The sequence below is a fragment of the Neopsephotus bourkii genome, unplaced genomic scaffold (genome assembly GCF_033783945.1).
Source record: "Neopsephotus bourkii isolate Nb327-2 ecotype Australia unplaced genomic scaffold, CSIRO-AGI_Nbou_v1 NB_272, whole genome shotgun sequence".
Lineage (NCBI taxonomy): Eukaryota > Metazoa > Chordata > Aves > Psittaciformes > Psittacidae > Neopsephotus > Neopsephotus bourkii.
This window is the reverse complement of record NW_026900781.1, coordinates 1,089,907-1,102,857: the sequence shown is the minus strand read 5'-3', so window position 1 is coordinate 1,102,857 and position 12,951 is coordinate 1,089,907. Positions and strand designations below refer to the sequence as shown.

Sequence of the window (12,951 nt, the reverse complement as noted above, 5' to 3'; positions counted from 1 at the left end):
TCCTGTATTGTTGCAAGCTTACAATAAAAGGAGCTCCTACTTCAAGGATCAAATCTCATTATAAGAATTTTTCTAGTCCTCATAACAAGGAAGAAAAAGCTTGCAGACATACACACGTTCTACCGGCTCAAGACTCAGTGAGTAAATAGAAGCAAGTAATTTTAAAACCCTACTTTTGCAAGCAAAACTTAAGATTGTTTGGTTTCTTTAACTAAAAACTAGCAAGCCTTACCATTGATTCTGGGCAATACTCAGGTGCTCGCTGCAGTAAGTGCTTCAAACGGGAATCACTTTTAGAAGACAAAATCTGTTGGGAAAAAAACCCACACCTTAAACCACATAGACTGTAACTACACACTGGATACTTTTTTCAATTGATTCAGTGATTTTTAGTTACACTACTATCTACCCTTCCACAACTTTGGCTAACAGATAATATACAAACAATGCAAAGTTAATAGTCTCTTTTATATATCTATAGTTTTCAAATATGTTGAATTTTTCAATGAAGAAAAGAATTTCCGTATTTAGAAGTGAATGAGAATTTCCTCCTCCAATACTTCAATCAGAGTTTCTGTTGAACAGGTAGTGTGAAAAACATAGTGGATTTTTGTCCCACATACCAAAATATTACACAACTCTTTATTAATCTTGTGCTACATGCTACAGCACCTCAGGCAACTAAACTCCTTCCAAAACAAACCCTGAAACAAGAAAATTTTGTGGAACAAAGAAACAAAACCTAGACTAGTTAAAGATAGAACCAAAATTAACAGGGGCATGAATACTACCCACATCTTGGGTTCAGTTACGGGCTGGACTTAAACCTTGACACCACAGCTAACCAAGATTAAGTTAAGCACCACCTAAGCTAACTGAACACTCAGAAATTCATGAGACTGGATGGAATGCAACTGAGGATGTTGAGAAGCTTGCCACTGCTACCGTAAGGAAGCTTTGCTGCCATTTTTGGAAGACCTTGGTCATTGGATGAGGTTCCAGATGACTAAAGAAGAGATAAACATCATATCCATTAGAAAGATGAGAAGGACAATTTGTGGAACTACAGGCTGTTCAGCCTAACCTTGCCCTGCAGGAAGATTGTGGCACAAATCCTCACAGAAGGTATGTCAAGGCACAAGAAGAACGGGAGGTGACTGGGAGCAGACAGCACAGCCATATCCAGGGCAGATTTAGTCTGATAGCTTTCCACAACTAAGGTACTGGTTTAGTAAAAAAATGGAGAACACTGTATGTTATCTACTTTGACTTTAAAAAGGTTTTTGCATGGTCGCACACCGTATTTTTTTAGAGCCAAACTGGTGAAACATGGATGGGATGGGTGAGCTACTAGGTGGACAACCAACTTTGAGCAATAGGGCTCAAAGATTAGCATTTAGCAGTTCAGTGCCTAAGTGTTGGCCACTTGAAGGGGTATATAACATAGGAGTCAAACCAACACTGTAAAAGGCTTTACTAGTGAGTTGGAGAACAGGACAGAAAAAATCCTGAGCAGGTATGCAGATGAGCCTAAACTGGGATCTGCTATTCATATACTATAGGGTGGATCTGCCATTCAGATGGGTTTTAACCAGCTGCAGCAATGGGCTGACAGGAAACTCAAGCAGTTCAGCAAAGGCAAACACAGAATCTTGCAGCTGAAATGGAATAACCCCATGCAACAGTACAGGCTGGGTGCTCTCTGTGTAGAAACCAGCTTTGGAGCAAAGGGTATTGGGTCCTGGTGAGTGACAAGTTGAACATGGGTCAGCAGTGCACTGGTGCAGCACTGAAAGCTAACAGAGTATTGCTCTTCATTAGCTGTTGCATTATCCAGAGGTTAATACTAGGCACTGATGAGGCTACTATAATACCAAACCCAATTTTGTGCCACCACCGTGCAAGGAACGTTATTGATGAATTGCAGAGAGTCCAGCAGAAGGCCACAAAAGATGCTGGACTTCATGATATATCAAGACAGGCCAAGAAAAAAGAATCTGTTCAAACTAAAGAATGGTTAAGGGTGGGGGGCACACTAAATTCCTGTCTTCCAGGACCTGAAGATGAATTACACAAAAGACTATTCAGACTGTTCTCAGAGGTGCACAGTGGAGCACGAGCTGCAAAAGTAACACGGTGCAGCAAGACAAATTCTAACTGGATGCAAAGGAAAAAAAACCAAACCACCATGAGAGTAGGTTAAGAGCTGGAACAGATTCCTCTGAACCACTGTGGAAAGCCCATTCCTGAGGATATTCAAAATATGACTAACAAGATTCTGATCAACCTGATTTAATATTGAAGCTAGTACCTATCTGAGCAGGTTAGACAAAATGACTCTTCCAACTTAAGTTACTTTATACAGCTATACTTGGGAAGAAATCTTGCCTTACCTCATCGACTTTCATGCACAATTCTGAATCATGTAAACTTATCTTTTTTCCCAGGTGTCCTTTAGGCCATTTTGTAGTGTTGCTCATCTCAGTTCCTTACAAGAGTAGCAATTTCTTCACAGCTTACTACAAGATACCTTTACCTCATCGATCTTTCTCGTGTTTTTGTTGTTTTGGTTTTTGAAGTTTCACAGAAGTGTTAATGTTAAATTGAGCTCTCAGTACAACTGAAATGGTTTCCTGGTCCCACACTAATGTTGTTAGTTCTTGCTCCTTTAGCAGTCCAATTAAGTAAAACACTTACTAATTAAAACAAGAAACTGGACAACAAAAGGGATGGAAACAGACCTATTAATGTGGGATACGAAACCACAAATTACAGGAATAACTAAGTCGTGGATGCATTTGATCTCTCAAAAGCAGAAATACATTATTGTTCTATTCTGGATTTGGAACATGATAAACTCACGGACTGAAAACAAGAAATCAAGAGTACTGGTTTTAGAGAAGAGAGCAAGGAAAGAACTGCAATAGTATTTGGGGTCTTCTGCAGTCATAGAATATGAAAATAATTTGGGTAGGAAGTGATCACAGAAGATCATTGATTGCAACCTCCTGCTCAAAGAAGGATCAACTGTGAAGCCAAGCCATATTGCTCATGGTTTTATCCAGTAAGGTCATGAAAACCCCTGCAGATGGAGAATGCACAGCTTCTCTGTTTTTATGGTGGAAGAGTTCCTCTGCATAGTCAACTAAAAATCTCTAGCTTTAATTTATGTCTGCTCTCTCTTGTCCTCCCCCTATGAAAAGTCTGTAAATTCTTCTTTTATAACCCTTCCCTGCTTCTACCTCCTCTATACTGCCTTTCTGCAGTGAAGCTTGTTCATGACTTCTCTATTTAGCCAAACTAGCCTTCTGAAACATTAACATGTTTTCCTGAGGACCGGGATGGACTATTCTTATGCTTGGAGGAGGATCTGGATAGAGATCTTTGGCGTGATACAGAGATGAATGCTTCCAGGAACCTTATCATTGTGTAACTTCCCAGAAATAAACTTAGGAAAAAAACATCAATTAAAGAAAAACAGTTCCACTTATTCCTTCTACAGTATCTGACAGCCTTAATCAAATAATCACAAAAAAGAGATGACACTGAAAGTAAGTGTAGAATAATATTTACAAAGAATGCAAAATAATTAGATGTTTGTATCATCTTAGTTGACCAACAAATCTGTAATCCAAGATTTCTTTTTCAAAGGGCTTACTTAAAGTATCAGAAAGTAACTTAAAGTTAGTAGAAATCCTTACTCTTAATCAAGCTTTTTACCTTAACTGACAGGATCAAGGAGAACACCATCTAGTTCTCCTATGCCCTTCACCCTTTTACCCATGCAAGGCTCCACTCAACAGTACATGTGTCCATGTAGACGAGCAGCGAATGGGTGATAATCTGAGGGTCAAAAAAACCTTGCAATTTCAGCAACATTCTAGATCTGAGCCCCTGAAAACCAAATCATCCCACACAGCAAGTCTCATTTGTAGATGAGTGCCTCCATTCTTTGCAGAAGGGATTCTTTCTCCTGGCGGCACTGTTTACAATCAACTGATTAGGCCAAAATGGCTCCCTGATGGGCTTCGTTCCTCTTCACCTTTCTGAGGCTCCAAATCTATTCTGTAAGGGCATATCCAAAGATAGGCCAAGAAACTTCCTCCCACTGTCAGGGGCCACAGACTTTCAGTCTCCACTAAGCATAGCCTCTAGCCATCCTTCTTTCCATGCAATGCATAATTCAGGATATTGGCTTTGCAGGTTCTCCACAAAGAGCCTGTCTGGCTCCCGTTTACACTGAGGCAATCCTTCTAACCTCAGCTTCTTTGACAGTTCAGGAAGCTGACCAGAGCACGACTCCTACAAACACCACTATTCAGGGAGAGACCTGGCCATCCCTTTGCTGCAGCCCAATACTTGGATGGACATATTCTTCTTCAAGAGCTCCTTCTGGGTCAAGACCTCCAAGATGTCACGAGTCAGTGCCATAGACTGTCCTCCTGGACTTAACAGGTGTACACAGTCTCAAGCAGTACATCTGGACTTCCTGCTTGGCCCGCTCCACAAGAATCAGCTCTGTTAACACCCAAATTCCTGTCTGTGCACCCTGGCTGCTGGCATTCCCTAAGCATTAAACAGAGGTATGGGGCACAAGCCTGCTCTCTTTCCTTGATGTCCGTGGCAAGCAGCTTCAGTGTTTTATGGCTCAAACTACCGAGTCTAGAAAGAAAACATTTTTTTATCATTAAATAAATTATGCCAGGATGGTACAGTGTGGTGGTACAGACATGACAACAACTACATAGAAAGTATTTTAGAAAAGGTATTTAGAAAGAAAGAATGAAAACAGTAAATTATTCAGCCGACTCTGTCCCCTCACAGTCACCCTCCCATGTATGTAAATCTACAAATTCTATGTTTAAGACAAGGGCATAGCTATCAAATAATACATTCCAAAATGGATTCAACAAAGACAAAGCATTGCAGTTGTGCTGCACAAAATGGTTAAGCTACAGAACATGAAAATAAGCAGAAAAATAGCAGACAGCCAGTTTGTTGGCCTACGAAGAATCATTCAGAAAATGATCCTACCAACAGCCTGACGTGAGGTCAGTAAGAAAGCTCCTTATAGAACAATTTCTGGGGTACCAGTCTTGCTTTAGACTTGTTCTAGACCTCTCACCACAAAGACTCTGAATATGCTGATTATATGGAGTAAAGAGGAATCATCCAGATGAGGAAAGATCTGAATATCTTACAAAACACACATAAAATTCTACACAGTATCTAGAACCAATATAACAGAAATGAGATGAAATTTGACAGTAAAAAGCTAAAGGCCTTTCATGAAGGGCTAAAAACTAACAGGCATTCAAGTGATAAACTGGGAATTTCAAACCAATGGAACAGAAGAAACAATTGGTCAGATTATTCCAAATGCAGCTACTAAACTTGCCAGTTAAATTTGCTTGTATGTGGATATCTTTCTCTTACTTACACGTATGTTGTAACACAGTTTTTAAGACTGAGTGCTATACTTCTGGTTTTAATACCATGTACAGTTTTGCTTACCTTTATTCAAAGAGAAAATTACGCTGGAAAGGCTGCAACAATAATTATAGGAATTCAGAGAGTATCATGCAAAGAGAATGTAAGACTTTTCCTTGTTTGGCCTAACAATAGGAAAGCTGAAACGGAATTTGGTTGTGTTCTATAAATACATTAGGGAGGGAGAGGGTAAATTTAAACTAAAAGTTTTGTTAGTACCATCACAGATAAATATAAACTTGATCATAAGCAAGTTTAGCACTTGAACAGCCCCAAAATGGGCAATGAAGACATTAAAATGGGGCAGGTATGATGCAAGGATAAAAACTGTGCTTATGTGTAGGTATGCTTTACTGATGCAAAAATTTTATGGATATAAATTTATATAAATGCACACACACAAAGCTGTACAACATACTATCCAAAGGTAGAAATCTAAACATAAGTTGTGAAAAATATTTTCCAAGCTTGAATCCAGCACAAACAACTCTTTGTTATCACCTTATGAACAGGGTAAGCAAGAAGTTTTTTGCTGGATTCACAAAGCCATGTATCATAATGATGATCTTAGATACTTAGCTAACAAACAAGAACTGACAGGAAAAATGAACAGTATCAACATCTTGTTCTTCATTTTAAATTCCCCAGAACTTTGGAACATACAAGACCCAGAAAGTGGGTAAAAACCCTTCACCCCTCCCATTTCCTAACATGCTTAGCACTTCCTGTCCAAACCCTGACCTCAGATTTTTATGTCGATTTCCCCTCAACTTCAGCAGAACCTGTTTTCCACTATGAAAGGAAAGCTGACTACAGTTTTCTCATTATAAAATTATATATATAAACAATAATATTATATCTCATAATTCACTCATAGTATTTACACAGGAATGCATTTGTTTGTAAGCCTAATCTTGCTACATCATTGTTTAAGGCAAAATTTTAACTCTTAAGGACAACCCAAATTTCAAACAAGCTTACCTGTTCACAGACATCACGGCACATTAAGTTGTCCTTTGCATGGTAACAACAAGACAAGCCTATGGAAAAGCAGGAGGGAAAAAGATATTTAAAAGACCTGAAGCACTTAATTATAACTTCTGAACAGAAGTGTCCACTTGATGGCCTATCAGGATGATTTGTCTGGTCCATAAGCAATTTTCCTTCCCAGAAACAAGCAAAAAAAAAAAAAAAATGAAATTTTTGTTCCAAAGCTGCTGCAGATGCATTCATGGAGTCTCACAGAATTACCGCAGAACACTCACTGCCACCAAAAGGAGATCTCACTCCCCTTCTGCTTCTAGCTCCACTTCTGCTGCTTAACTTGAACTAGCTTGGCACCTGCCAGATTCCTTCATCAGGCAATTCAGTTCATTACCGGGGTGTGTGTGTGTGTGTGCGTGTGTGTGTGTGTGAAAATGGAGAGGGAGGGACGATAGAATACTAAAAAGTGAACACCCCCCCCCCACCAGAAATCTCCATAGAAACCATACACCTTTGTAAATTGAATCATCTCACAGAACTTTTCACACAGAGGTGAACACAGCTGTTCGCTGAACTCTGGCTTCCTAAAAACTTGGATCAAAACTGTAAATTGTTTCACTAGTGATGGATGATTAAGAGTGGTTCTGCCTAACCAGATGGAAGTCATAGAGCAACAGAGATATGAACACGTCAACAGTGAAATGAATGAGAACTGAAGCACTGAGACTTCACCAAACACTAAGGTTTAAAGTGGCATTTTTAACATTAACTTCGTTGCGCTTTGTCTCCCCTACTATCCCTTCATTCAGAGTTAAGCTTGGCAGTACAAAATGAACTGCAGAGCTTCTTGATATTCATTTTCATCCTCACTGCCCAGTGTTTGGAACAGTGTATTAAAAACCAGACATGCAGAGGTTTCTTTGAAAGCTTTTACTTTTTCACACACATGGTCATTTAATGATAACAGATTTTTGCTCATCTGTATCTGAACTACACATCACACTGATACAACATAAAAGCAACACGTACAATGAAAAAAAACCCACCCAACTGTACAATGATACCACACATGAAGTTGTATTTCACAATACCTAGTTACTAAAGAGATTTTGACTGAACTACTAAGGAGGATATTGGCATGAATTCCTTGATAATTTCACAACATACAAGTGCTTTCATCTGAAAGCTCATAGCTGTTACAAGATACCCAATTTAAAACTTAGAAGAATCCATTACCACCAAAATTCTCCAATACTGGAATGCTATTAAAAATGAAAAAAAAAAAACCAAAACAAAAAAACAACACCAAACCCAATCAAACCCCCCAACAAACAAACCAAAAACCCAAATCTGAAAAGATTGAGGAACTGGGAATAAAGTAAAACTTGCAAAAGGTTGTCTGAAATAGTCACGCTTCAAAATGCCTATTACAGGACTGAGCTGTATTTTAATGCAAAAATCTATCATTCCTGAATAGGAAATAGGAGAAGCCAAAGTAAGACTTCCAATTGGTGAATGTTCCCATTAGTAACTAGAAACAACATAGCAGAATGCCTGTAATAAATGGGGAGAGCACCAAAATCATGCTTACATGATGAAAGAATTAAATTGTGAAATTTACTTTAATGTTTTTTTGCCTATTTTCTACAATCTCAGAAAAGGATTGAGATATATGAGCAGACAGCTTTAAAATCTTTCTGATTTGAGGTTACATATGGGAACCTGTAGGTTTTTCTGCATTATGTTCAGTAAGCCACTGCTTTTTCTTAAGGCAATAGTTGCACTTTATTTTGTGTTTCTAAATTTCAGTGCCTATGCAATCAAAGTGCAAGCATTTTAACACAGCGGGGGGAAAACATTCAGGTTCACAAGAAGATATTCATCAAAGTAATTTCGTAAGTAAAAAACTCCAACCAAACATGCTTAGGCACAGGCTTACAAACAGAAACACAGGCTTACAAACAGAAACACTGTCTATTCGATCATGGTTTTGTTGTTTTGTTTCACCATTCCAGAAATTTTTCACTATATAAATTTTTACTGAGAGTAACTGCTACGTTTAAGAGACCCAAGAATTCAGGAGTTCCCAACCTATGAAAAGAATTTACACAGGCTTAGGAAACAATGCATATGTTTAACAGTGTATGTTTGTTAAACTCTCCTTCACAGATTATTTAATACTCTGTGGCCTCTTACCCACTAGTTTTCAATGCCTTCCAATCCTTCTATGATGAGTTAATACACATTCAGGATAGTTCTTTTCAATCACTTTCACTGCTGAATTTCAAGTCTTACCTATTATCCCAAACAATGAAGTAACAATATGCTACACCTCATGGTAATTTAATTACTTTTATACAAAATCCTAATCAATTGATGGTATCTTGAATAAGCAGCAAGTTAAACTAGCCCAGAGAGATCTTTCGTGCTTAAGTCAGAAATGGAAGTTAATAACAATATCCATTCCAAACACGCTTCCTCAGTTCTCTTTCCAGCTAACCTCTTCTGAAATGTCATATGACATCTCCGTATCTGTCCCTTACTTTCTTATTCCCATCTTCTCCTGTTCTGCTGAAGAATTTCCAGGTTTCATTTCAAAATTTTATTCATGTCCAAACTATGAAATAGCTACACTTCTTTCTTTGATAAGATCTGCTATTTCAGAAATGTAAGTAGGTTTATCAAGCGAAAATTGAACTAGATTATGTCACATTTCATTCCACTAGCTTTTAACTGCCTTCTTCCTAAAACCATGCCTCACTAGAAATTAGTGTAGAACAATGAAATGCCCATAAATGCTTCAGTATGACTGCAATCTTTTGCTGTAAAATATTATATATTTTGTATTTTCCCTCCTGCAACAGCATTACCAGCATGATCTGACTATTAAAAGCTATTTGTCAATATCTGTGCTTGTGCTGCCTTCTTTTAGTTATTTTTTGGTCCTGTCAATAAGTTATCTACTATCACAACTGTAACACAGGAAACTATTTTGCCATCATCTTTCTAGTAAAAGTCTTGCCTTCACTTAAAAAAAAAATAAAAATCCAATACCCTCTTCAATAGCATGTTTTTTAATTGAAAAGGTTAGCAAAACCACAAGGACTACAAGCCCTGGAACACAAGGCCTGTTCTGACGTTTCATATAGCAATCTATAAGTCAGGTTTTACTGATACGGAACAAGACACCAGCTCTTCTCCATTTCAAACCACAATCTTGGTTATTTACCTACTGCCAGCATAACAGCCGAAGACACAAATCCCGGCCTCTCAACTCATGTAACCAGGTGTAAAAGGTCTGTCTACCTCATGACACTGCTAGGCGGGATGTGGTCAAGACGGCCGTACCCCTGCACCCCATTCCTCCCTATCTCAGCTATTGAAGCCTCCTCCTCTCTCCGGCTGCCGGGCCTCATATCAGGGTTTCAGGCGGGTGCATTCCACGGGGATGCGGCGGGGAGACACGACACCGAGACAACAGCAGCGGTAAAAGGACCGACACATGGAAGGCGACGCTGTCCCTCGGACACTCAAGGAGCCGCCCCCACCCTCACTTTTGGCGGCCCCTCGCCCACCACCCTCCCGCTCCCGTGGGGCAGGTGCCTGCGGCAGCCGATGCCACGATGCCGCCCCAAGCAGCCTGCCCCCAGCTGCGGCGAGACACGAGTGACCCGCGGCGCCGGGCCGCGCCCCATCCCCGCGGTCGACGCCACCGCCCCAAGGCTTCGGCACCCCGCGGGCGGCCTCGTCTCTGCGCCATGTTGTTGAAGAGGGACCCGCGGAACCACCTCCCCTCCATCCTCTGCACCTCGCTACTCACCGTCTACTGCAGGGAAGAGTAGGGGGGCCGCCGCCAGGCAGAGCAGGCCCCAGGGCCACCGAGCGGCCGTTACCGCCATGGCCCTGCCGCGAACCCGCCGCGCGGCCCCGCCTCACGACCCCCGCCCGCCAGACTGGCTGACTCTGACGCCGGCAGCGCCCGCTCCCGGCCCTGCGCTGCCTCCTGCCACCCCCATTGGCTGCGGCTCCCCCGTCAGGTCCCGCCTCCTCCGCCTGGCCGCCGCGGACATTCCAGCGGGCGAGCGCTGCCGCCATCCCCGCGGGGAGCTGTGTCTTGCGCCGCTCGGTGGGGTATGTGCTGGGCAGAAAGGGGCAGGGCCTGCTCCGCCACAGAGCCGCTGCCTTCCCGGTGCTGCGGGGCGGATGGTGGGACTGGGCTGCCCGCGGGCACCGGTTCTGTAGGGCCTTCGCCGCCCTCCCGCGCGGGTCAATGAGTCTTATCTCCAAGTGGAGACCAGTGGCGAGCGATGTCCCTTGGGGGTCGGTGTTGGGATCGGTCCTTTTCAACATGTTTGTCGGCGACATGGACAGTGGGATTGAGCACCCTCAGCAAGTTTGCCGATGATACTGTGGTGTGGCAGAAATGACGGAGGGAAGGGATGGGATCTAGAGGGACTTGGGCAGGCTGGAGAGGTGGGTCAGTGTGAACCTCATGAAGTTCAACAAGGCCAAGTGCAAGGTCCTGCGCATGGATGAGAGCGATCCCAAACACAAATACAGGCGGGGGGGTGGGGGGGCAGGATTGAGAACAGCCCTAAGAAGTACCTAAGGGAATTCACTGACAAGCAGCTCACCATGATCCGGTAGTGTGCACTTGCAGCCCAGAAACCAACCGTGTCGTGGGCTGCATCACCAGCAGCATGACCAGCAGGTTGAGGGAGGGGAATCTCCTCCCCTCTCCTCTTGTGAGACCCCACCTGCAGTCCTGCATCCACCTCTGGGGCCCCAGTATAAGAACATGGAGCTGATGGAGCAAGTCCAGAGGAGGCCACGAAGATGCTTTGAGGGCTGGAGCAGCTCTGCTATGGAGACAGGCTGAGAGAGTTGGGCTTGTTCAGCCTGGAGAAGGCTCTGGGGACACCTTAGACCAGCTTCCAGTGCCTCAAAGGGCCAACAAGAATCTGGAGAGTGGCTTTTGACAAGGGGAATGGCTTTAAACTGACAGAGGGGAGATTGAGATGAGATCTGAGGCAGAAGTTCTTCTCTGTGAGGGTGGTGAGGCTCTGGCACAGGTTGTCCAGAGAAGCTGTGGCGGCCCCATCCCTGGCAGTGTTCAAGGCCAGGTTGGATGGGGCTTGGAGCAACCTGCTCTAGTGGTTGGAACCGAATGAGGTTTAAGGTCCCTTCCAACCCAAACCATTCTGTGGTTCTGTGATTTAGGTGTATTTTAGTTTGAAACCAAATTAAAGTTGTTCCTGTAATTGTGAATTTAAGAAGCTGAAATGTGGCAAATGTAACCTGGTAATAAAAAATAACAACCAACCAACCAAAAAAAAACCCCACACTCAAACAAAAACAACAACAAAAGAGCCTTTTCACACCAGGACAGTAATGATCCTTCTATGTAAGTGGGCTTACACATCAGTTAGATAGCTGGGCTTTTGCCCCAGAGGCTATTTTTTGTTAATTTTCCATCTGCCAAGTATTTCGGGACTTAAAATTCATCACGAATCCACGGGGTGGCAGTAGATCCAAAAGCACTATTAGCCAGATGGTTAAATTTGCAGGTTGGTTTCATTTCTCTGAAAATACAAGGGCCCTGAACTGATCAGATGCAATTGCCCCCCCTCCCTTATGCTAAATGGTTTAATTTGGCTTCATTTTGATGAGGGTGAACTGCTGTGAATGTGCTGAATGCCATTTATGTGCAAAGTCATTATCAACAATAATTTACCCCAGAAATGAATAGGCAGAGGAAAGGTGCGAGTATGCCTGGTAATATAAATGCTCTGCATTATCACTTCAAGTCGCCATGTCAGTTCCAGAAGAAATAACAGACCACTGAAATTATTTCCTTTGCTTTAAAGAAAGAACTGAACTTTGAAATAATAAAGGGTTTTAAAATTTGGCTTTCAGTAACGACACCATGAATTTTAAGCGCATTGCTCTTGAAAGCAAAGACTTTCGTTCTTAGGGGGTTTGGATGTTGAATCTGCACACCGTTTTCCTGTTAAACGATATATGTTGGTCTTTTTAAAACAGAACCAATGAGAACAATGAGAAGTGGAATTTGGGGGCTTGAAATAAGTAAATACTTCACTGTAAAGCAAGTATACTGACAGCATGCTTTTGAAGTCTGGTGATAAGACAGAAACTCCTCTGCAAATGTATTTTATTTTTTTGCTGCTCCTGGCATTTGCTGATGGACAAGGAATACTTTATTCCTTCTCATAAAAAGACAGGCTCAGAAACTGGGGCTTTTCAGCCTGGAGAAGGTTGCATGGAGACCTGATAGCAGCCTTCCAGTATCTGAAGGGAGTCTATAAGGATGCCAGAGAAGGACTCTTCATCACGGTCTGTAGTAAGAGGACAAAGGGTAGCAGGTTTAAACCTAAACAGGGGAGATTTAGGTTGCACAGGCTGCCCAAGAAAGCTGTGACTGCCCCATCCCTGGCAGTGTTCAAGGCCAGGCTGGAC

At 42.2% G+C, this 12,951-nt stretch overlaps 1 protein-coding gene across 3 annotated transcripts in view; it reads right to left on the bottom strand.

Annotated features, from left to right (window-relative positions):
• Positions 1-10,468, bottom strand: part of RECK (reversion inducing cysteine rich protein with kazal motifs) — a 48,192-nt gene extending 37,724 nt beyond the window's left edge. For all 3 annotated transcript variants that reach the window (XM_061346339.1, XM_061346340.1, XM_061346341.1), the window contains exons 1-3: positions 10,295-10,468; positions 6,472-6,530; positions 233-307 (exon numbers count right to left, since the gene is read on the bottom strand). In XM_061346339.1, coding sequence (XP_061202323.1) covers positions 233-307; positions 6,472-6,530; positions 10,295-10,373 — 213 coding nt within the window. In that variant the 5' untranslated portion in view covers positions 10,374-10,468. The remainder of the gene's footprint in view (positions 1-232; positions 308-6,471; positions 6,531-10,294) is intronic.
• Between the last annotated feature and the right edge of the window lie 2,483 nt (positions 10,469-12,951).